Below are 26,037 nucleotides of genomic sequence, written 5' to 3'. Positions count from 1 at the left end.
TGTATGTGCATAGGGTGCCACAGGGAAAATAAAAAAGAAGTGATACGTGTAACTTGCAGGACTTTGTTCTTTCAGCAGTTGCAATATCTGATGCTACCCTTCAGTTACCTTTGTCTTATCTTATGTACACACAAAAGAAATGTGTCAAAGAATGGATGTGTGGTTCGTACCATGAGGGGTTAGTGGAGAAACTGAGAGTACTTCATTGTCAGTGCTCCTGTTATTCCAAGAGGAGTTTGCATTTGTCGTTGTGAGGTGGGAAGGGATGGGTGTTGGCGTTACCTGTCCACAGAGATGATGGTTTCAGCAAAGTAGGCGGAGAGAGATGCAGGGACATATCCGAGCCTGGAAATGGCATGCCTAAGGGTGTAAATGGAGAGCTGAAAATCTCTTCATCGGGATGTTCCAGAAACATAATCTTGTTTTCTGTAGGGGTTTAACAGCAGTAGAGTGTTCATAGAATCACGGAATGGTTTGGGTTGGAAGGGACCTTTAAGATCATCTAGTTCCACCCCCTGCTATAGGCAGGGACACCTCCCTCTAGACCAGGTTGCTCACAGCCCCATCCAGCCTGGCCTTGAATGCCTCCACAGAGGGGGCATCCACAACCTTTGGGCAACCTGTGCCAGTGTCTCACCACCCTCACAGTAAAGAATTTCTTTCTAATATCTAGTCTATATCTACCCTCTTCCAGTTTAAAGCCATTTCTCCTTGTCCTCTTGCTACATGCACTTATAAAAAGTCCCTCCCCAGCTTTCCTGTAGGCCCCTTTCGTAAAAGGCCACCGAGTTTGTCAGGCCTGGCTTGCCCTTGGTGAAGCCATGTTGGTTACCACCAATCACCTCATCTTTATTTTCCATGTGCCTAGAGTGTTGTTTATTTGAAAGCAATCTTTGTTGCTTAAATGCGATGCAAACAGAAATGTCATTTACTGGGAGAATTAGAGAATTATCCTACAAGCTCATGTTATTTGAGTAGGCTTTTAGCAGAGTCAGATCAGTGTTTTGAAAGAAACTCTGCTTAAAAGGTCAAATTTTACACCTTCTCTTAATGCAATATTTAGAAATTCTAGACTGTGATAGCGGCAGGCTCAGTGCTCATGCACGTGCAGTAAGTAGCATTGATTTCCACAGCGTGCTTCTACTCTCCAAAAAACTTGTACTTACCCGTTAGCAGTTGGTAGGAAGAACTTCGTTACGGTTAGGGTCATATTTGAGTATGCATTTAGTATTGCATTCCTCTCTGGGAAGGAAAAGCCAGAAGTCACATGTTTTTATCTTATTATTTCACACATTTCTGGGTTCTCACTTGCTCTTTTATGATGCTAATGCACAGTCCATGGGAATTATTCTTCTGAACACCAGGCCAATGCATTTTAGCTGTAAATTAAAAGCTGCAGAATCCATTTCATCTGTATTGCAAATAGTCTGTCTTAAAGTTGTATCCACCCATGTCTGCTGCTAGCACTAATGAGCTGTTTATATAAACAGCAGGCAAAATACCTTCAGCTTACTGTTCAGCCTGTGCCACATTGCACAGCAAGGCATCCATGCTGAGAGACCTTTATCAAACTGAGTAACCATTTTTAATTTTTGCCAATTTTACAACCAAAAATGAAAAGAAACAGCACTGAAAATTCTATGTTTACTCCTTTTCCTCACAGTTAAGCAACTGAATCTTCATTATTTTAAAATCTATTGGTGATGTATGATATTGAAGGGACCCCCTGTGATCACTTGTTCATATTTCTTTGCATAACTGGGATTCCTGCTTAATTTATTTTTGTGAACAGGGGATTCATTTTCGAAGCGCTCTTGCCCCTCTGCAGATCTTTGCTCTCTTGTTTTCTGGTCCCCCCATGTTGGTGATAAGGTTTTGTACCATTCAACGAAAAGGAAAAAATCGATATACAGAGAGAATATGAAAATCTTACCTGAAGTTTCAAATGACAGGTTTCCACGGTAGAATTAAAGTAATCCTTTCAGCTGGGGTGTTCTGACATTAGCTTAAATTAACTTCTTGCATTTACCCATGCAGTTTGCAAATTTAGCAGCTACTTTAACTGTGTAATTCTGCGATCAGTAACACATCTGGAACAGTATTTATGTGTGTTTTTAGAATCATACGCTGATAAACTAACAATTTCTTTTTTCTTAACTGTAATTGGAAGCAGTGCCTCTGCCTGGCAGTTTGCTCTGTGTTGATCCTGCTACTTTGCTTTCTTCTCGCATAAAGTTAACAAGAGATGTCCACCAATGGCTCTTTTACCCTGGACAACTCTAGAGCTACGTTCAGGCTCTTAAAGAAGCTCGGTAGTTTTGTTTTAAAGCTGTTGTGAGAGCATTCCTCTTCCACTCCAGCCTGCCAGGCTGCCTTGAGAAGTACCCATGGTTAGAGGCATGTAGCATAGTGGGATTTCTCAAAAGGTAATGGTTTTAAAACATTGGCATTTCTTGGTAAAGGCTGATGTAGTTCAGCCTCTCAACAATCACAATCCCATTCTCTCAATCAGGGTAATTTCCCCAGAGGAAAGCTCAAGGCACTTTTCAAGTGTAGAACCACCGTGAAGCTTACTCCTTAAATATTAGCATGCAGGTTGAGGTGTCTGTAGAGGTAGGTGTAATTTTATGTATTTACTAAGCAGAGAAACATACTGCTTCTAGACCAGAAGTGCCTGAGAAGTTTGTAATTTTATAGGACCCAATATGAGCTCGTGCTAAATGTCATTTGTCTGTGAACAAAATAATACTGTTCACCACAAGTACCCTCATTAGGAAATTGGGATTTTCAGGTACAATTTCTGTTCTTTGACGTTGTGGATTTGATTCCTCATCAGTAATGCTTTTCATTACTCTTCCGAGGTCCTCCTTTCCAGATTGAAATGTTGCTACTTCCAAGTCTTCTTGGACATGCATATATTTTTCTCTCTCCTAGATCATTTGCCTTTACTGTGTTGTATGTTGTACTTCCCAGTCTTATTTCCATCCCTCTTGGCCTTTGCCCTTAAAAGTTTTATCTTTACTCTTATCGTGGCTGTCTAACCTATCTTTTGATCTGCTCTTCAAGTGTTTGCTCTTTCTGTGTCTGGTAATTTTCAATAAAGCCCTTAATCCAGGGTCTTTACTGAAAATTGCTGGGCTAGAGCGTATCACAGTGAGAAGGAAAAGTAGAGGCAGTCATAAAAGGAAGATGGAACAAGCTGAAATTTTGCCTATGTGGAGCGGTTGATGTTAGTCAATGCTAATGTACTTCTGAAGCCAAGAAATTCTCTGTTGTTGTCGACAAAGATATCATTTTGAAGCGGGATTATGTGGTCTCTGTAGCCATAAAGGAAGCAGCAGCGTTCTTATCCCGGCATGGTAAGATGTACAAACCACAACGTGTTTCGAGTTTGCCAGTGGAGGCCACAGTCGATAAATGAGTAAATGTTTTCTGCTGCTCCTTTGTAAAATGAAAGCATTTGTCCTGTAGAGGAAAAAATAGGTAAATGCACACTCCTCACCTATTTCCTCTCCTTCATCCTTCCCACCCTCTTAAGCCCTCAGAAAAAGGCTTTTACTGTTTTACTGGAGCCACAAAACACAAGATACTTGAAATGTCCCAGTAAATGCAGTGCTTTGCCCGTAAGAGTCTTTTTCCAGTTTATAAAATGGCAACAAATGGGTTTTTTTTTCTAACAGGATAGTGGTGAAATTTACCTGTTTGCCAAAAATCACACTGTGAAGGAAAGAGAATCTTCAGAAAGCAAAGATGCACTGTTTAACCATGTTCCCAATTAATACAGCAAGTTGTTTTAAAGGGGTTCCAACTATAGGGTATTTTACCCCTCTTGAATGCTAAGCTAGCAATAGAGAAATACTGTTTTAATACTATATTTAAAATGTTAAGCTTTCATGATGGTTAATTAATGCTGTCTGAAATACAGTGTTAGGAATGTCCCTCATACTTCCCAGTATTGCATGATCATATGCTTATCCTGGAGTATTTCATATTTACTGACCATTAACTCAGCAGGAGCTAAGAAATATCCTAAGATCCTCCTTTGCTGCTACTGAAGAACCTCAAACACTAAATTGGATGCTGCAGTTCTTCCTGGGCAACAAACAGTCTGGACTTCAGAAGTAAATTACATTGCTCCTTTTTTGCATAAGGTCTCCTGAATTCTCAAAGTCTTTCCCATAAAAATTTGCAGCTCGTGTCTACACAGCTTAGTTTAGGCCGTGCACATTTTTCTTATGCCTTGAGTATAAAAACCATTTTCTTTCCAGTATCGCAAACCTCCCTCTCTGGTACACTCTGCAGATAAATTGTTTCTTGTGTTAATGAGTTGTATATCGTACAAATCCTGTGTAGTAGCTCCCTGTACGGCTCATTCCTCCAGAAGACCTGCCATGTCCTGGGCAAACCTGGGAAAACTTCCAATGCAGGAAATCTGTCAGGCAGCAGATGGGGAGTTATTGACCTTCAAGAGTATAGATTTCATTTATCAGAATCCTTTGCCACAGCCATGCAACCCTCACCTGAATAAATTTGCTCCGTACTAAAGAGAAAATTTCCAGAGGATTGTACAGGGTATTTTAAATATACAGTTCCTGCTGCTGCTACAACATAGAAAGAATTACTGGATTTAGTTTTGTTTTCGGCAACATTGCAGGTATTGTAGTCCAGCTGCACAAACAATGGAGAGAAAAGCCAAGCGGTTAATTGACTTGTGGACCTCTGGAGTTCGGGGCAGTTGACATTTTACAAATTGAGTCTTACAACACAACTCCTTGCCATTCCTTTGGAAGACTGAGCTGGACAATTGGATTTCAAAATAGAGATGCTGGAGCAGAGTGGGGTTTTTAAGAGACAGGAGCAACAAAAAGTGAGTCCTGTTCATGCAGGCAGGTTCCTTGGCTGGAGAGGTGCCAGATACTGGCACAAACTGAAACAGCCTTTTCACATAGTTGGGCAGTTTTATCATGCATCTGCTGTGGAATAGAGAGAGAATGGTTTTCCTTCTTTGCTGTACTTGGAAGTGTTACGTTAAAAATAATGTGACAAAATACGAGTATTATAACTAGTGAACTAACTTCTAAAGAATTTTTAGAGTAATTCTAGTAATTTAAGTCAGAAACAAATGTTCATAATACCTGTTTTTTTCCTATTCATCTCCATTTATACATTAGGAAATGGTAATTAAAATGGAAGAATGCTAGGATTGTGTGGTTACTGCTTGTATATTAGAGATAAAGTAAATCTATATGATATTTAATTTGAGAATTCATTCTTCAGGCTCTCTAACCAGTAGCATTTATCAAATTCATTCCTAATGTTTGTATTCTGTAACTCAGAAGGGTTTGTTTGGGCTGGAGGAGATTCCTCCTGGTAAGTGCCGTAGAAGCGCAGCCCCTGCTCTGGAGAAGTTGTGGTCTTGTCTGACAAGGATGGGAAGGGAAAAGAATCATTAAAAAAAAAAGATGGCCAGGTGCAATTAATTTGCATTAAACGGCATGCAGTGTTAATACCACTAACCAATGTGCCAGGTGGGCTTTGGATATGTGTTGCTTATTCAGGATTCCAAAGAAGAACTGAATAACAGAATTGTAGGAGTTGGAAGGGACCTCTAGAGATCATCGAGTCCAACTCCCCTGCAAAGCAGGCTCCCTGCAGCAGGCTGCACAGGTAGGCATCCAGGGAGGTCTTGAATATCTGCACAGAAGGAGAATCCACAACCTGCCTTGGCAGCCTGTTCCAGTGCTCCGTCACCCTCACTGTGAAGAAGTTCCTTCCCATATCAGTACGGAACTTCCTGTGCTCCAGTTTATGGCCATTTCCCCTTGTCCTGTCCCCACAGATCGCTGAGAAGAGGTTGGCCATGTCCCTGATGAATGAGTTTGTTTACAGTGCTGATGCAAATCTAAAACTATTTAGATTTCCATTTATTTCAAATCTCTTTCAACTACAAAACTGTTCGCCTGAGGTCATCTGTATGTATTCTGAACATGGAAAATACAGTAGGAATGCTTTGGTTTTGGTGAGTGACTGGTTAAATCTGGAGCATGCAGAGAGCCGAGGCAAGGAGAATTACGATAACGCCATTTTCAATGAAATAAAACTGTGCAGAAGTAGTTCTGGATGACTGAAGTTAAGAAGAAGACAGCAGTCAAAATGAAGAAAGGTTAAGTGGTTTTGAAAGGTTTCACTTGCTGACTTATTGAACAGCCAAATGTTAGTTTAGTTTCTATAAATTGGTGGTGTATTGCTCCTCTGAGCCAAAATTAAGCCAGCCTACTATGTGAGAACACGCTTCATGTCTGTAAATATGCCTTTGCTATTTAGCTCATGTTAATTCTTGTGTAGAGATAAAAATATACTCTGTATCATCATTCTAGATTAGATACGTAACAGGGATAAAAACATTGTGAGCTTTCCATTTGCAAAAAGTATATTGCAGAGTGTAGAAACTGCCTTCTGATTTCTTGCAGACATGGGTCCCTCATTATGGTGATTGTAATTAGTCGTTCCAATGTGGTTTTGATCTTCAAGGCACTTGACAAACATTAGTAACTCATGCTCATTCCAGCCCTCTCTCTTAGATAAATAATACAGTGGAACTTGTTGTAGAAATGAGAAAAATCAGAGAAGGGATTAAATATTGTGTGAATTGCCAGAAGTCAATCACCACTCGGTCCCTACTTGCCCAAGGATCCTGTTCCCTCTTATGAGCAGGGATTTTTTTTCTCTAGGATTCAAAGGCTCATTTTCCTTTGCTCAGATATACCAGCAACTGCTTGTGACATTTCTGGCCCATATTTCTCCCTTACTTTGAGAGCCTGCCATCTCCCATAATTATTTTTCCTGCTAGCACCTACAGCATCCTTTCGATGCTCTCCTCCTCTACCATCAACAACACCTCTTCAGGTTGCTTCTTTCCAACCCTTCCCTTCCTTAATCTTCTGGGGCATTTTTTCAGTCCAGCCTTGGGTTTGCAGGACAGGAGCCCTCCTTTTGAGAACTGGCTTTTCTGGGGAGGACTGGGGAGGAAGAACAAACTGGTGGCACCTGCTCCAAATCCTGCTTCTGTGGTGTTGGCGTGGTGAAAGACTTGCTGAGTATCCGGCCTGCCTGGCCTCCTAATTGTCGCTTCCTAGGAAAAAATAAAAAATAGTGGATCACTGGGAGGTTGGGATGCTCCGACTGAAATTCTTTTTCCCTGTGGGGCTGGTGTCTTTTGGGAGCAAGGGGAACTCTGTGTTCTGCCCTTTTGCTCAGTCCTCTTCCATCCTGCTGCCCTGTAGAGCTGCAGCCATCTCTGTATTTCACCAGGGCAAGGAACTTGTGGCCTGGTACAGGGAGGAGAATTGGGTGGTGTGGACAGGAGTTGTAAATTAAGATGAAGGGTAATATGAGGCAAATTGATTTATAACTCGTTCCAACTCTCATTTTCTTAATAAAGTGAGGTCAGCATGGCCAGCCAAATTTCTGCAGCTGAAGCAAATCATCAGGTTTGATCCTAGGTCTCCTGGTGTGCTAATTTAAGCATCTTTCTGGGTTTGAGTGGTTCTTTACACTTAAAGTAGAAAAAATGAAAAATACACACTTAAAAGCATGTTTGGTACTCTACTCGTTAAGACTGTTGGCTTCTGAAGAGCTGAAGGATCTTGTTAAATTACTTTGGGTCAGTTGAGACAGCTGCTGAATTTCACGGTCGAAGAACAAGAGAAGAAAAAGAACCAATGGAAATGTAATGAATATTTGTCCAAAGCAATGTCTGCAAAATGCCCCTTCTGTTTAATATAGGCTATAGATATTGGAGGAAGAGAGAGGTGATTATGAACTGTAATCAATCACCAGCATTTATCAGAAGGCCTGGGTTCTGTGTGGCTCTGTGGGCAAGCCGTGTTTACACATTGCTGGGTATCTAGTTGGGCTGGCAACAGTCATTTCATTTCTGAAGTAATATGATAGTTGTACTTGATTTGCATTAAAGAGAGGCATATGGGTAATGCTGTCACAGATATTTGGCACATCTGATGCACCATGTTTTCTAGCATGTGACACAATGCATTTTGTTGTGTTTTATTAAGATTTATTTTGTTCCAGTGTTGTTGTTTAACCAAGGTATGTAATTATGTTTTGTTGTTGTTTTGTGGCTTTTTTTTTTTCAACAGATGTGGGAAGAGGCCATTGCCTTGGGTAAAGAACTTGCAGAACAGTATGAAAATGAAATGTTTGATTATGAACAACTCAGTGAACTGCTGGTAAGATTTTTAAATAGCACGGACATGCAACAGTTTTTTCAGAATACAATTCTTAAGGTTTTAAAATTATATTGAAAATCTTTCTTGTCAGAGTCAAATACTAAAATAGACGCCTGGTTTGGCTTTTTTTGGATAAATGTTGAATAACTGGCTACTAATGGCTACTAATTAGCTGAAAGAAAAATGTTGCGATCGTGTTAAGCTGATGTATTTGGAATATAAAAGGAAATTTGGAATTTAAATATAAATGGGAACAGGAAAAAAAATCGCCTTTCTCGTTCAAGTGTCTTTCCACATTCACGTTCCTTTTTTTAGGTATGAATAATCCCCAAGCATTCATGTCTAGAGTCAGTTATTTTTGCCCCGACACTACCCATTCATTATGCCTGCACCATTTTTCTCTTGCTCTTCTCCACCAAGATAAATGGCAGCTGTCACTTTCCCTCCCAACTTCTCAGCCATTTTCACAGGAGTCAGTACGTGTTTCCAGTTAGGTTTGGAAAACTCTTGACTGTCAGATTTTTGCACTCACTAGAGTACATTGTCCTCAATTTTTTTTTTAATTGTTTCAGCTTTATCCCATTCCATCTTGGCTGGCCATTTTTACAGTGCCATTTGCGCCCTGTTTCTCAACTGACACCAGCACTCAGTTGGAGGCTGGCTGGGACCCACCTGCCCAGGAGCACTTCTTGGGGAGAAAAGAGTAAAGCCAAATACTGCTCTTCTCAGTTCCACAGTTTCTTCAGTCCTTCACGAGTTCTTCTCTTTTGTGTAGTCCGTCATTCTGTCCTCCAACTCTCCAAGGCTGAATTTTTATCCTTTTCTGATGTTCCTCTTTCTGCAGCTTTTTAACTATTTTTAGTGCCAAGCTGAGGGTAGTCATCTGCCTCACAGATCTGGAGCGTGGTTCCACGTTGCTTTTTACTCCAAGTTGTAGAGAATTAAAATAGAAAGAATTTTTAAGGTGCTTTGAGAGGCAAGAAGAGTTTTCCTCAGCCTTCTGCTGACAGTGGGGCTGTATCCAGTAGAGAATATTCTGCATTTCAATGTAAAAGGAGTCTGGTAGAGATTGCTCCTGAGCTGGAAATGACTCTCTTGTGTCAGGTATGATCATTCATCAGTAGATAACTGCTCTGAGTCCCTCGTTTTTAATTTTCCGTCTCCTTCCTTTATGCTTGCACATGGGAACACAATAAGCTTTTGTCACGAAGGCAACCATACTTTATCATATTTCATCCGTTTTTTTGCAGTTTGAATGTGCACTTCGTGTGGTGATGGTCAAAAATACTGTTAGGTGTTTTTTACCATTTCTCTCCCAGAGTAAATATGTCACCGATTACATCAAGGGGCATAATTATAAGAGAGGCAGCGGTAGAAACTGAGTATGGTTCATCTGCATATGGAAATGATGTTTCCCCCTCTTGTAATAGGGAAAATCCAGAACTGCCCACTGCAAATTTATCTGCTATTTGTTTATCAGACAGGAGAAACTGTGGGGAGTGTCACGAAAATTATCAAAGTCATACATTAAGCATTCATCGCTGGTTAGGGAAGGATGAAAACTCAAGCCCTAGTACGATTCAGGTCTTGCGTATCCCATAGGCTTTTCTTATTGGTGCTGCTGAATAACAGCGAGCCAGTCTTACGTGGTGGGGGGATGTTCCAAAATAAAAATTAACAAATTTTTTTGTTTCTTTCTGTTATCCCTATTGTCTCTTTTGTTCAAGCAATATGAGATATTAGGCTCTAAGACAATTCACAAATGTCAAAATAGTTTTGCTGCCGCTGAGCTGAGAAGTGTATGGCAGATCTGGGTCTTTGTAGTCTTCTTGCCATTTACTGTTATCTGTCAAATCGGATCAGTAATAAACCTCTCCAAAAATCAGAGTTTGTTCTCTTATGAAAAGTAATAGACTAAAAATAAGTTAATGAACAGATCGTCTAAAGCAGCACATTTGTTATTATTTCATCATTTGAGATAAAGAAGGATTCCACTTTGAAAACAGATGGTGTCTGACATGCGTGTATTTATTCCAAAAGTTATGTTTTCTGCAATTCTCAACTGCGTGCTTTCCGATGCAAATAAACAGTTGTAACTATGGAAGAGAAGTAGTAGGAAAAAGTAATAAAATGTATCAGCAGAAAAGACAGAAGTCAGCATCATTGAGAAGCAGCTTTAGCAGTGTGCACTTCTCCATTCCAGTGTTTCAACGTCGGTAGTGTTGTAACCATGAATTCAAGTTGCCTTGCAGATTCATGACCTTCCTCAAAATTTCATTATTGGAAGTGGAATAGTGAAGTTCACCAAGATGAGCTTGAAAACACTGGATGCAAAGTTTTGTATCTCAAAATATTACTCTATATCTGTTTTAAAAAGTGAAGAAGAGGTCAAGTGAGATTTGTCTTAGAGCTACAAATAAGAGATGTACAGGCAATCTGCTTCAAGTTTACATCATTGAAGTTTCTCCTGTTTATTTTCCAGAGAAAACAAGCTCAGTTCTATGAAAACATTGTGAAAGTGATAAGGCCAAAACCAGATTATTTTGCTGTTGGATACTATGGCCAGGGATTTCCGACATTCATAAGGGTAAGTGTCCACCTCCATCCAGAGGCAGCAGCCTGATTTCTTGCGTTGGAAATTTCACCATGTTATGCCAGAAGTGCACTATTGTCGGTGTGCTATTTACTATCAACGTAACCTTGGTGGTTGTTTCCTAGGTAAATAAAACAATCATCTGCTTTTCATTTCCCATTTCCAGTATGGAACAGTTGAATTTTAGTAGAGAAGCTTTTTCTTCCAAAATACCCAATGCTTTGTGCTTCTTAAAGGTTCATATCACTAGAAATGTAGATATACTTACCCAGTCTGTAAATCAGGATAGTAATCAGCATCATCAGAATCAGAGAAATGTTTGCTGGACAGGTTATGTGTACAACAGAGCACCCAAATGTACATGATTGTGTTTTCATGTGAGTTCCCTTTTCAGCATAGTCTCGAAAACGAGTATCAAAAATGTGTGTGATACCTTTAAATGCAATCTTTTATCATGAATTTTCACAATCTTTGCCAATTTAAAGCATATGTCACTTAGCTGATGGTGGTAAAGCAAGTCTAATAACATTTTACTTTGTTTTCTACTGACACCAGGATTGCTACAGAGTTGAACTAGCAGGTGAATAAGGATGGGGAGTTAACACCTCTGAATTTAATCTCTATAGTGAGTCTCTGGACTCTGGCATTTTTCAGTCTGTGACATGGAAATAACACACTATTTATCCACTCTTCTTCTCATACTTTCCTTTAAAGATGAGAGTTTGGAGCTTGGAAAGAGTCTCTCTCCAAATCCCTGTGGAAGAGTTCCAGTAGATTAAGACCGTTCAAGAAACAGAAGATAAGATTTCTTATGGCCCAGGATAGATTCAGAGAGATGTTGTCTTAGGCCAGGGCTAGCAACAGCTTTCCTGTTTGAGAGATGAGTTCCTGGTTGTAGCTGTGTGGTTCCAGGCTAACTCACTCCAATGATGGAAGTTCTTGAATCATCTCATTAAGCTGAAAATGCCTGTGGCTTTTCATATGCCCAGGGTTGCTGTAATGCAGGTATACTTTACCACTAATAGATGCTGTGAAGTGCAACAAATTCTCAGCTAAGCTGCCCAGGCTAAGACCATATTGTGCAGCACCCATTGTGTACAGACCATCAGACAAAAAAGTGGGAGCTGAGCTCGTGTGTTAGCCCACTGCCTGATCTCCAAATCACTGCTGGACAGCCCTTACCAAAAGGGACACTGAGGCCCAGGGAAGTGGCAGGGTCAGCAGCGCCCAGGGCTGCCCTGCAGCGTATGAAGTGCAGTTCTGCAAACTGACACAACCATATGTCAGGAGCAGACGCAAATGCATGATGCTGTGCAAGCTGCTGTGGGTCTGGGATCGAAAGGCTGATGCTAAAGAGATGTGATGTGAAAAAAAAAAAAAAACAAAAAAAAACAAGAATGATTGTGGTGCTGGCAGTACATGTAGAGTCATGTACATATAATGTATTTCATATGTATTTCATCAAGTGTCAGACAAGAAAAATGTGATGTGTTAACTAAGAAAAACATTAATAAGAATTTTTTTAAATATTTGTTAGCGAGCTCTAAAGTTTTACTTTAGTAAAATAGGGGTAGGAGTATTTATTCCCATACAGTATTCCTCTAGGGAAGGCTTGCATTAACAGGGATCTCCAGAATGATGAACGCTCTGTAAAGTCCTGGGTAACTTTGCAAAGAAGCTTACTGCTTCCAGTGAAATTCTGTGTCCTGTGCAGTTGCTCACGGCGATGCGTGCTCACTGGTAGCACCCACGGTCTTCTTAACAGAGGCAGTTACTACTAAAATGGCATTCTTTTGTCTTTATGCTTTCCTCTGCTATTCTTTCTTGCTCACATTAATATCCTTTAGTAAATGTTCTCATATGAAGAGCCTAATTCAGTTACTTATGTCCATTCCACCATTAACTATGGAAGATGGATGAGAAGAATGATGGGGAGGTCTTGGATTTGATGGGCATTATTTGTCTTAATACATTTTCAGAGAGCACCTATTTTATAGCTCCTTGAAATCATGTGTTTGGGTCCCATTGAATTCACTGTGGTTTGTACATAAGCCTAAAGGTAAGCCTGTGCTTGGGGATGTCAATGGAGAGGTCTCTTATGGAGAGACTCCTGTGCTTTATTGAATGGGTGTAAAATATTTGTAATCTGTTGATTATGTCCTAGTGTTGAAGTGTCTCTCATTGCATCATTGGAGTCAACACTTCTGAGATCCCAGTTCATTACTGGTGGCACGGGTATAAGGACTTCACCTCTGTATTTGTTTCCAGAACAAAGTCTTCATTTACCGGGGAAAGGAGTACGAGCGCCGCGAAGACTTCGAAGCGAGGTTGTTAACTCAGTTTCCCAATGCAGAGAAAATGAAAACAACGTCTCCGCCGGGCGAGGAGATCAAAAGCTCCTCTGGCCAGTGTATCCTTGGACTGCAGGGCAGCTCCTGCAGAGGGGCATCTGTGGCCAATGTGGGCAGCAGGCTGCTGCTCTTCTGCCTTCATTGGTGCACTGTTAATCTTGTTCTTTCACCGCGTTCCTGTTGAGCTACCTGTGCTGCAGAATGGAGATTGTCTTTCCTTCTTAACCCGTACATTCAGATATCCAGTGTTTTACTGTGAAGCCAAAGCTTGATTTGCCGCCCAAATTCCACAAGCCGGTGTCAGAACAAATCGTGAGGTGAGTTTTGATGGTTTTGCCAAGTCAGTCAGTCTTCTCTGCAGCACTTAGACCAGTTCTTCTGCTTGTATTTTGAATGTGTGCAGGGCCAAGGAGTGTAGGGGTAGGAGCACGTTTCATGGCTATTCTTCATATTAGGAGAGATTCTGTTGAACCCACGGGATAATAGTGATTCCGTAAATATTTGATACTTACACATAAGCTTTTTTCTAGTAGAGTTAAGCAGCGATTCCTAAACAGACACCAACTGGTTTTGACTGTGCTCTTCCCCTTTTTCAGTTTCTATAGGGTGAACGAAGTCCAGCGCTTTGAGTACTCACGGCCCGTTCGAAGGGGAGAGAAAAACCCAGACAATGAATTTGCGGTAAAAGAAAAATCTAATTTGAGGTTTTTCCTTGTTTATTCCCCTGCCTTTTGATAATCTGAAGTATTCATTGTGTTTTGGTTACTTAACTACATAGTCTAAGCTCAAATTTGGTTATTTTTCCTAGAAGTTCAATTCTTAAAAAACCATATTGTTTTATACCAGTAGAAAAAAAAATAGGCAAAGTTGTATTTAGTTTGCTAAAAACCAGTTTGAGACAGAAATTTAACATTGTTGCCACTGAAAAAAATAGCTATCTCTTTCCAAAATTTGCCGTGCTATGAAAATCCTACTGGGGCATCTTCTGAAAACAATCTTTTTGCAGCAATGCAATTTTTTTTTTTTTTACAAAACCATATGTTTCAGCTAATGGTCAATAAAACTCCCTTTGAGCACAGCTTGTATTCATCACAATGTTTAGAACAGGCTACATCAATTTGATTGCCCTTTTTTATAGACACCAATTTATTCACAGTTCCAGTAGGTGTAGTTAGTAGTAAAGCAGTAGTAGCAGTATTTAAGAAATGACGCTAACTTATTATTTTAAGGAAAGAACTGGGTTTTCTGTAAGTTGCAGGTGCTAATCTAATCCTTTTGCTGATAAATGTCAAGCACTTGGTTTCCTACATTCTGAGCATTCATTGAGTGGCTCCTTCAGTGTCCCTGGCCTCTTTCACTGGCTTTTCTATCAAAAATCAATAATTTGGTAATCTACATGGATTTATCTGAGTAGGAAACCCTCTTTTTATGAAACTGCAATGCTAGACCTCAGTTCCCCTGTTTACGGTATGATTTGAGTATACGTAAAAAATCAAACATATCTAACTCACTTTGAAAACTCTTCTGTTAATGGAAGATGGAATAGGCAGTTCAAATTTTTAAAAAGCCCCATAATTTATAAGGGGAACTACCAATTATGCCAGTTGTAACAAGTCAAATCAAGAGGTTTTTTGGCCAGCTCCGAGGTCAGTCCCAGGTGCTCAGGGCTTTACCCCCGTGGGTCTTGAAAGCCCCAAGGACAGGGAGGGCTTCAGATTGCATCTGAAATTTCCCTCTGGCTTTGTAATGTCTGTCCTATTGCAGGTCGTTTGCCTGATGATAATGTTTGAAGTCTTTCTTAAGATAACAGCTATCAATCTGATAATGCGGCGCGTATGTTTCATTTGCAGAATATGTGGATTGAGAGAACCATCTATGTGACAGCATACAAATTACCGGGGATTCTGAGGTGGTTTGAAGTCAAATCGGTTTTCATGGTGAGATCAATTTGGCTTTATTGAGGTTACGTAAGAGAATGGGGCTTTTATACAGCCGGGGAGCATTTATATGTCTGTGTGACTGCGCTTCTGTGAACGACCAATCAATGTGACTATACCTGACATCCTAAGACAAGGGGAAACCTGCTTGCTGAGGATGCTGATTATTGACTAAGGGTGACTAAAGTAATGATTTCCACTCCTAATACAAGGTAGTGCATGCTGAACCTTCCGGACCTTTAGGGCAAGGTATGATAAAGTACTTGAAGTACTTCTATGAAGCGTTTCCAGCTTTCAGCAGGTGAGCCGTTACAGCCTGTGGCTTAAGCCACGTGCCGAAAATGAAGAGGGAACAGAGGTGTTGTGGGAGAACGCTGCTACATAAAAAGGAAACGAATCGGAATTTTGGAAAGGAGAATTGTGGTATTTTTATTGTGATCGATTCAGGATACACCATAAGTTGAATGCTTTGCATGTGTTTGCATTACTTCTGTTCTTACCATTTGCGATTAAAGATTGTTTTTGTTTCATTTCCTTTGTTGGCTAAAATACAGCCTAGCAACCTCACCAAGCAGCTCAAAAATAGGCATTCCTCTGTTCTACCTTTTAGACTGTTTAGATAAGACATATCCATTAAGTGCCTTAAAGAATAATTTATTCTTACACAGCTGTAATTTTTAAGTAAGTAGCAATGAAAGCATTGTTACTGCAGTTTTTAATTCTCTCTTGTGAGGCTTATTTTTAAAGGAAAAGAACAATTTGCATATGATTAATTAAAACCTTTTTCATTGCTCCATTGAGGTTATGTTGGACAGTTGTATTTAGATGATCAGAAGTAAGGCAGAAAATTACTATGGTATCTATAGTAACGGAATATGAATGTGATGTTTGACAGTAACAGGCATCTGAATAAAACACGTTGAATTTTAAATAAATTTTGTATTTTCAGTATAATCCTGATAGAGAGGATTGTGTTTATCTTTGTCCTTGCAAAAAGCATTGTGTGTAGAGGCTGGCACATCTGATGGAAGTCTCTTTCCCTTAAGAGCTAAGAGCACGGCCTGACAGGCCGCGTTACAGAAGCGATTTGTATACGTGCACCTTGAACACTGTGCTTGTCACAGACGTGCCCATAAACCCTGTGCGAGCACTTTCTATAAGGTTTCTGTAAGCAAGGATCACATTAGTCACATAGTTGGAAAATGATACCAGAATGGAACTTAATAATATGTGGGAAGACAGCGAGGGATAACTTTTGACCTAGCTCTGGCATAGCTACTACAAAATTGGTATTGACTTCCTTCAAGATTCCTGTCAGCTGAAATGCTAGAAGCACGGTCACTGAATGCACATGCCTGTAATGCTCCATCCTGATTATGGATACGAATATTATTGATGTTTTACTAAGTGCAATGAATTAAAGTAGCTTTGCACATTTCATATTTTATTGATCAAACCAGAGTATCTTGAAAGGAAGAGGTGAGATCATATCAGTGCTAAGTGGGAACTGAGTCGTTTATTAAAGGCAGTTTGTTATGTTACATAAACAATGGGAACATGCAGCATTTCCTTTAATCTATTTGTGGGGTTTTTTTTAATTACTTCTGAGCACTCGTACCTACAGCATTTCAGTCTGTTGGCTACCAACACAGAATTCATTGTATGCATTCCTTATTCTATATCTGATTTGGTTTAGCTGGACACAAATAGCTGTAGGGAAATAAACGCTGAGTTAGAAGCTGTATTTTGAATTACCCTTAGTTAAAAAGTGCAAGCATTAATCTCTGTACTTTTATGTTTAATTTTTAAAGTGTTGCAGTGTATCAGTGTATCATTTTTGTTTGCCAGAAATAGATTGTGTAGCGTACAGGGATAGCAAGCTACCTAGAACATAGCTCATGGTTTACAAGTATATATCTATATTTTTTAATAAACAGCTTTCAGGAAGGTCCAGTGCACAGAAGCAGATAGAAATAGGATGGGAGCTGCAGCTCTGCATTTGAAAAGTAAAGGGGAGCAGGGAGAGAAAGGAGGCTGAGATAGAAAGCCATGATTACTGATACAGAAAAGTTAAAGAAGATGTCAGTCAGCTCAATGAGCGCTAATTTCTGTAGATATTCGAGAGCTTTGAAAGCAGTGGTTCATCAACAAATTATTTCATCGTTATGAGCCCGTTAATAAAAACGACAGAATCCTAAATTTAGCGTACGATGTTCACAGCAGCTCTTTCCAAATGAAACGTTGGATATCGTCTTCGTTTTCCCCGTCCAAATTTTGCTCACAGCAAACTCAGCTCCGAGAGCTGCTCAGTTGGTGCTGTCTCAGCCCACTCTGGGCCGTGGCTGTGGCAGAGGCACCCAGCTTGCTGCCCACCTTCCAGAACTGTTCACCAGGCAGACCTCTAAAAATGCTAATTAAAACACCCTTGATGTAATCACATGGCAGGTGTAAGAGTAACAACTAAAGAGATTTGATTATAAGTGCTTCTCAGAAACGTGGTAAGCAACTGATAGCCAGGTAGAAGTGCTTCTTTGTTTATGTAGCATTTATGTAAATTAGGCTGTAATCAAATATATGCTTGCGTTTTCCTTGCAGGCCTCAATTAACCTTCCTTTTCTATTCCTACCACATATATATATATTTTTTAATATAAGTAGGCTATGACTTAAGGCTTCCAGTAAGGACTGTCTGCATTGTGGGTTGCTGCTAATTAGTCATTTTTAGCTCATTCACGAAACCTGCCTATTTTAGCAACATTTTAAATTTTTTAGTACTTTTTTTTTTTCCGGTATGAGCAGCTGTCATTCTGAAAGATGCAGTGATCTCTTAAATAATAGCTGGAGATCAGTCAATTAAAATAAAGTTTTGCACGGTATAAGAGCTAATTCACCCCGTTAAGACATCTGAGGATCTCTCTTCATTGAAGTCTACACTATGTGAAAAAGAAAATTTCTTACTGCCATTACCTAAGTTAGGAAGAAGAAAAGGCCTTGGAGAAAAAGCACCGCAGATAGCACAGAAGCCATCTCTTCAACATATTAAACTCCATTTCCTTGGATACATACCAAAATAATCACTGCAAAAATACCTTCTTGATTTTTGAGCTTCTTAGGATTACATTTTCCATCAGAAAATCCACATTAAGTCATCATTTCTTTCTTACTGTTACATTAAGCTGGATTCTTTGTGCTGCTAAAACTCACTGATCCGTAATCTGTGATGTTCTCCATAATCCTCCGAAAAACTCACGTGATTCTTGTCAGAGCCTTTCTAAATGTTTTGCTCTGTCGTGCTTCAAGATGTAATCTGTACTACAGCAACAAAATGCATTTAACTTTTTCTACAGATATTACTTTATCAGTTAACTCAATATCTCTACAGATACTATTTTATGCAGTATATAGATGCCAAACATTTAAGTGTGGACGTAGTGGGCATGGAGGTGATGGGTCAGTGGTTGGACTGGATGATCTCAGTGGCCTTTTCCAACCTGAATGATTCTGTGATTCTGTCAGTGTCTGAAGCTATCCTGTCTGTTAATTATTGGTTAAAATATCTCTCTGGAAGTGTATCTAAATGCATTGGTTTGGTGGACAGCCAGTTCCACGGCAGGTTAAAAACTCTGCTCTTTAATTAAAACGTCCTTTTGTTTTTATTTTAGGTTGAAATTAGTCCACTGGAAAATGCAATAGAAACCATGCAGCTAACCAATGACAAGATCAATAACATGGTTCAACAACATTTAAATGATCCGAATCTACCCATTAACCCTCTCTCTATGCTGCTGAATGGCATTGTGGATCCTGCAGTCATGGGAGGTTTCACGAACTATGAGAAGGTAACATCAAAATGAGCTGTCTTGCAGCAGTTCACCTCTTGGAAGCTCTGCACCTCTTCTTTAGTACTGTGTTTGTGTGTAAACACTCTGTGCGTGTCTCCTAACAAATGCTTTGGGGAACATTGCTTAAAACTTACCTTTGTTAGGATTTTCTGATATTTGTGGATGCATTTTTTGCCTCTCTGAATTTGAAGTGAAGGATGATACGCTTGGCTTCAGGAGTGCTTACATAGGGATGGGGCAGGCGATTGCGTGCTGGAATTGCAAAGTGAGATTGATGGCATTTCCAGTGTGCGCTCTCATGCGCTTGGACGTCAGACCTGAAGCAGGAATTTCTGAGTGAACTTCAGTGACCAAATAACTGACTGCAGTTTTCTCCATTGCTTTCAGACGCATGAGTTTATTAAGGATTAATCAAGAGCTAGAGACTTTCTGAGCTCTTTGTCAGTTGCAAATGTATCTAAGTAATCTTAACTTCATGTTAGAACATTAGCTTTTAAAGTTAAATGTGAGAAGATATTAGCAATGGGAAACTGTAAACACCGTATCTCTTACTCATGTTTTGAATATTAATCGTATTAAGCTGGCATATGCCAGCAACATGTATTTTGTAACGTACATGGAGAAAATATATGCTGATTGGCATGTCTTTGGCTTTAGCCACTTCTGTCCTTCCATAACTGTCATGCATTGTATCAACGAAGATTTCTTATGCCCTGGGAACTGCTAAGAAGCAGCTTCAGAGCTGTGCCAAGCAGAAGTCGTCTGTGGTATTGCCCGTGAGATTGGCTCTTGTCTACCATGTGCTCATCCACCCGCTTTGCTGACTGTGAAAGAGTGACATATGAATCTTAAAACTTGAAAAAATTATGCATCTTTTCCTAGTTTGTCCATTTGTATTTGTAGCTACTACTGCTCTTTTGAAGAACTTTTGTGTTGACTCATTTATCTTTACTGCAGGTAATCCTTCCATGGTTGTAGACGTTGATTCATTTTCTGAAAAAAACACTCATTTTTCTCTCTTGACTAGGCTTTCTTTACTGAAAGATATATGCATGAGCATCCGGAAGATCACGACAAAATTGAAAAACTGAAGGACCTGATAGCTTGGCAGGTAAAGATTTTAAGTCTCGTTGGCCATACGAAGGCAATTTAGTGTCGCTGTTGAGAAAATTCAGACATCAAACTGTTTACTCTGCTTCTTTGTCATGTAAAACTGACTTAGAATTTGAGCTAAAGTTCATCTTTTCAGATCTGACATCATTTGTCATTTGATAAACCCACAAGGAACAAACATGATTAACCTCTCTTTTTTTTCCCTTTTTTTTCTCTTTCTTTTTATACCATAATACAGCGAAAATGTCGCATGTTGCCCAAAGGAGAACATATTTTGTAATAATGTTGGTTGCTATTGTTGGCAATTTATTTTTGCATTTTAACTTTCTAAGGCTGATTTAAAAAAAAAATAATTCTGAAACATTTGGGTTAAATGTTTAACACTGAGTCCCTCCTACACATGTGCTTTGGTGGAGTGTTTCTTCACATGTTCACTTCTTTCTTCCATCATCATGTTTTCTATTTGTAAACCTTATAATGTACATTTACAGCACCTTTTAGCAAAGAATATTAAAAGTGAGAATAGAAAAACTAATTTATGTGCAAAATAGTAAAATTAATGTGGACATCGTAGAGTCACTGCTTCATTTGCTGTATAACTTCACATAATATTCAATAATATGATATATAGATATGATAATATTCATGATTCACAAATGCCACATCATAGAGTGAATTATCTGGTATTGTCTCGATGGCATATTAGAGTAGAAATGATTTCAATATAAGATCACACAGATTAATATTTTCTGAACCAGCAAGAGAACCCCGATTTCCAGTCCAATGCCTTAAACAAAGCAGGAACCCTCTTGCATAAAGAACTGCACTTATATGTACCAAAGAATATTTTGCAGGACAAACAGGAAACAATTCCAATTTTATTCCAAAGTCATATGCTGGACACTTTCCAGTGGTCTCAAGATAATTTTATGATAAGAAGAAAAAATACCAGTGTGACTGGAACTGTTTTTCCCTTAGAAGAACAAAGTACATCGTTGTCTTTTTATATTCAATTTTATTTTTATAATAAAGGCAATAATTTACATTTCTATAGGATTCAATTTTAAAGGTAGCAGAACCAAAGATAGAGAATTCAAAATAAATAAATAAATAAATAAGGAAAGAAAGAGGAGAAAATACCCTCTGAAGGCCAGGAAACTATCACTGGATAAAAACTCTTTGGGTCTGGAAAAAAAGATATTTATTTATTCATTTTCCTCTGAGCTTTTACAGAAGATTAGATTTTAGGAGCTTTAAGTTCTGTAGAGGAAAATAATTTGATCCCAGAAGACCGTCGTCATGTCAGCTCTCTCCCTTTGCCTCTGATAGCACTACTTCAAATGAACTCCGGACATGCTCAGCACGGATTCACTTTGGTGATGTGTGTTCAAATAGCATTACTATTTGAAAATACATATCGAACCTAATCACATTGTATTTTAATTACACCATGGTTTTAAGTACATAATTTCCCATCAGTGCTGTAAAAAAAAAAAAAAAAAGAAGAAGCAGGAAGACGGAGCAAAGTGATCAGAAGAAACTATTTCTTTTATCTGAAAAGGTTCAGTCATTTTGGAGTGGAAATCAGTGCTCAGTCTTGTTGTATACATTCAGCGTATCCTAAGGCTTAAATATTTTCTAAAATAATGTCAGTGTTCAGAACACATCATAACTTGATGGGAGCGGGGTGGAGAGCTGGTGTAATGAGCGAGTTGTTATGGAAACATTCCAAACTAAGGCAGCGGTTTGTTTTCATCAATGACTTGACAGTGATTGAAAGCCAAAATGAGTTTTCATTTCTCAATAATGTTGGTTCTTGGAGTTTTATAATCACGCAGAGATTTTCTTTATGCTCTATAAATCAATCTGGGTATATGAAATAGCCTGACAGTCGTATTATCAGCTGACTGTTTAAATTTATTTTTTCTATCCTTTCTCCTGCCTTTGTCTCAATTGTGCTTTCCATTTCGTGCTCTTCGGGACACCGTCCTTTTATAATTCTTGTGAATTTTAATTGCACAGTAATGATTTTAATTTAAACAATTGTTAGTTTCTGTGCACCGTCTTTTCATATAAATATCATTACTAAAGCAAAGTCCATTTTTACCCGTCTTAGTCCTTCCTCCCTTGAAAAATTAGTCCCCGTGTAACTATGTCATTTCAAGCTGCTTATGATAATGAAGTGAATAACTGACGTTGGCCACTCAGCATTTAGCTGATGTATCTACAGCATGCAAAACCCAGCATTGCAGAGATCTGATGCTGCTTCTACATCGCTAAAAGAGTGGTAGCATACACAGCCTAAGCTTTACAAACATACTTTATGATATTTGAGATTATGAGAGAATTTAAGATGTTGATTAATTCAAATTTATGTACCTCGGTCGTGGTTTTTGGCAGCAGAACAAGATTTTAAAGGGAAAAAATAAAAAGAAAATTTTTAAAAGTAAATAAAATCAGGGACTAATATTAGGTTGCAGTGCAGTTTTCAAATCAACAAATGGAGGCTGATGGCAGAAATGCAATCTTGAGCTGGTTTCCATTCACCCCCTTGTTTTCCAGTCCAGTTACTTATTGCGACCTTTGCCGCTTCCTTCCCCTCTCAAGCACTGAAGGTACCCTCAAGGGTGTTATGAAATGAAGCCACAAAAAGTAAAGCCAACCCACCCATTCCTCCATAGAAAAATGAATCAACAGCACGAGGAGTGTGGCAGCCTGCCTCTGTCTTGGCATACTACAGGGGTTCATGCACATTCAAAGTTCAGTGACACGTAATGAGATTTCCCTATGTTAGTGACTGGGAAGGAGAATTAGGAAGAATTTTGCTGTTAGCAGAGGAAATTTGCTTCCATTGCAGAGTAACAGCCCCTTCCTTTTCGGTGTCTTTCAGCCTCCGTGCGCTTGGTGCCTCTTCATGCCCATTCCCTGAGCAGTGCTGGTGTTCCTCAGCCTGCTGAATGCCAGAGGTGCAGCCCTGCTTAGCACCTTCACTCTGGCTGCACCCATGGTTTTTTTCATGGTTGGGACTTTTCCTTACCAAAAAACATCTCCTCTGCTTCGTACCCCTTGATGTTTTAAATCGGAGATGCCTGTTCCCTAGGACAGGCCTCGTTAGTACTTATAGAAATCAGCTCTGAGCTGGAGCCTCGCACCCCGCCTGGACTCCATTGTGGCCATTTGATTTTCTAATACAGATCCCATTCAGAGAGTCAGCGGGTTCCTTTAAATAAATGCACAGCGTGACCACTTACCCCTTCAAAACAGCAGGGTCGGAACGGGGCCTGGTAACACTACACGCCTTGAAATTCATTTACTTATTTTGAGCAGAGAAGTTTTCCAAATTATAACTTAAATTCTGTAGAGTGCCAATCCATGCAGCTATAAATAAAAGTGGCTGCAGTAAAAAGTACTGTCAGCGTTGGGACTTCTCTCAGGTGTATTTTAGGAAAAGAAACGGTGTCCATTTAAATAGTGCCCAAACTGAGAGCTATCTTGGTAACATTTCTTGAGTTTGTTCATCTGTAGTTCGTCTATGTCTTTATTATTCTCCTTACCAATAAAGCTACTCGTTCTGATTGCCGTTCAGTCCTATTAGAAAAATCTGGTTTTAATCAGTATTATGATTTAATTATGAATTATTAAGAAGAAGCCTCTTAGCTTGATTGCTGCAGAGGATACCTAAGTCAGAGTCAGAGCACTGCGTGGGCTGGAGCAGACTTGGAAGAGGGAATATTTTTCCTAAGCTGCAGATAGAGAACTCTAATGGTATATCTGGATTGCTGTGGGAATGAAGATATCTCTCTTAAAACATTTTAAAAGGTCAGCTACACCTCCACACTATGAACTAATTATATAAACCTGTGTTGGTATGGCTATTTTGTGACAGAAGCCTTGCGTATAAATGATTCTTTTCAGTTACAAAAGAGATCTAATTTAACTTTTTCCCCTCCTGTTTTGTTCCCAAAGAAAAATACGTTTTTTCTAAGGAGAAATGTAGCTTGCAGTATATAAAACTATGTAATTTATTAATAAGTATTACTCTGCAATATATACTCGTCCAGGGATGCTGCTCATTTGCAGCTTTAGAAATAGCATTTACGAAAGAAAGCACACAAATATTTTCTCCTTCAAGGTTTTATTCTCATGAACCTGGGAAAGGAGGGGCTTTAATAACCCAGCGTGCGAGTCGTCATTCATCAGTTTGCCTTTTGGAAGTGCAGCATGTGTGGGGGCTCGTGAATGTAACGTAATAGCAGTTTGTGCTGCCAGGTAAATTCAGCTGTTCCTCCAGTGTATGAGTATGGGGCAGAGCTATGGGTATATTAGTTTTGAAGGACTGCGGGTAGCAATCCGAAAAAGGAAATCATACATAACATACTTCTTAGACTTTGTTTTTTATTATGCAGCGCCTCATAGACAAAGGCTTTTATTATTGCTGATATTCCATGAGATCTGTCCCTCCTCTTGAACCAAACGTGGGAATTCTGCCCGTACCTTCAGCTGGGAAGGACTCTGTGTGCTAAGGGCAGTGCATTGTGCTTTGCAGATCCCCTTCCTGGCAGAGGGCATCCGCATTCACGGCGAGAAGGTGACGGAGGCGCTGAGGCCGTTCCACGAGCGGATGGAGGCCTGCTTCAGGCAGCTGAAGGAAAAAGTGGAGAAGCAGTATGGTGTCCGAGCTGTGGTAAGTCACCTGCCAACATCACGCTTCAAACGGATTTGGCGTTTCTGTGCGTTATGGGCAACGTTGTCTTTCTCCGTCGTCGTTTTCGCTGATTAAAAAAGCAGTGTTGATGCAGGATGGCCTGGTTGTTCTCCGTGGTCATCGCTTGAACCCATCAAATCATTAAATAGTGAACGGGTGCTGGAGGAGATGTGCAGAAAGCTTTGGTACTTTTATTTCCAAGCATGGGAACAACTTCTGAATTGCCTGAATACGTTCCTTGAAGATAATCCTTCAGTATCCTATTTTTGAGGAGTTGTCATTTACAAAGTAAATCACTACCTTAGATGATATAGCATGATTCTCCTGGAGCTGAATGTCACCTTCCTGTTGATTTAGTTCCTTTCTGGATGTCAGAGCCATACTGGCCTGCAGTGATGTGCAGCCTGCATCTTGGGTTTTCACACACCTGGCACTACCCTAAATGTAGGCAGGCAATAGGTATCTGCTCCTCTTGGAGATTTAGTGGTGCTGGACTTGATGCTTTTGTCATTCCAGCAAGTGATTTTCAGTTTCTGCTTCATTTTAAGTCACAGAAAAGAATTTGGTGGTGTTTCCAATGACATGTTGTTTCACTTCTGATCGTTACCCATAGAGAAAGAAGTCCAAAAGCTAGCATACAGCTTCCTAATTGAGAAAGTAATTGATAATTCTGTCAAAGGCTGCACAGATTGCATGCTGTTGTATGAATCAGTTTGAAAAAGCAGGACCCAACAAGCAAATGGTTGGAGTTGCTGTAAGTCTGAGTGTGCAGAGCTGCTATCCTAACAGTGCAGTGAAGGCTGCTGGGCTTAGTTTCATCTACTGGTAGAACTGACAATGACGTTGTGAACGTGCTATAGTTCGTAGGTTTATTTGTGAAATTCAGTAGTTTGTGAAGCTTGCATGTGCAGTACATATCTTCTTGTTACTGCTCCAGCATACAAGGCTCTTCGTGTATTTACCGGAAAGCAGGCTCTTGCATCCTCTAATGCCATGGAAGCCAGCATATCATGTGCCAAGGTACCCACAGCCTGCCTGCAGTCTGATAATGAGGAACGTTGAGGAGAGAGCTCCAGCTTTCTGCTCAGCCTCAGTGGGGCTTAGAGCATCCCAGGCTGGGGAGATGCCAGGAGATGCTGCCCCAGGCAGGCAGAAAGCAAGCCCGGTGCCACTGCTCCCTGGTGGCCCAAAATCTCAGTGGGATAGTACGTGCCAATGAGGTATCCTGTTGAGTTTAGTGACAGATTTCCT

The 26,037-nt window shown here is 39.8% G+C and overlaps 1 protein-coding gene across 2 annotated transcripts in view; it reads left to right on the top strand.

Moving 5' to 3' along the window:
* DOCK1 (dedicator of cytokinesis 1) overlaps positions 1–26,037 on the top strand; it is a 279,672-nt gene that overhangs the window by 227,689 nt on the left and 25,946 nt on the right. For both annotated transcript variants that reach the window (XM_021400439.1, XM_021400440.1), the window contains exons 39-47: positions 8,157–8,246; positions 10,729–10,833; positions 13,108–13,249; positions 13,429–13,507; positions 13,787–13,871; positions 15,041–15,127; positions 18,789–18,965; positions 19,996–20,079; positions 24,628–24,765. In XM_021400439.1, the coding sequence (XP_021256114.1) occupies positions 8,157–8,246; positions 10,729–10,833; positions 13,108–13,249; positions 13,429–13,507; positions 13,787–13,871; positions 15,041–15,127; positions 18,789–18,965; positions 19,996–20,079; positions 24,628–24,765 (987 nt within the window). The remainder of the gene's footprint in view (positions 1–8,156; positions 8,247–10,728; positions 10,834–13,107; positions 13,250–13,428; positions 13,508–13,786; positions 13,872–15,040; positions 15,128–18,788; positions 18,966–19,995; positions 20,080–24,627; positions 24,766–26,037) is intronic.

Source organism: Numida meleagris, chromosome 5 (assembly GCF_002078875.1).
Source record: "Numida meleagris isolate 19003 breed g44 Domestic line chromosome 5, NumMel1.0, whole genome shotgun sequence".
NCBI classification, from domain to species: domain Eukaryota; kingdom Metazoa; phylum Chordata; class Aves; order Galliformes; family Numididae; genus Numida; species Numida meleagris.
This window is presented reverse-complemented; position numbering and strand designations above follow the sequence as displayed.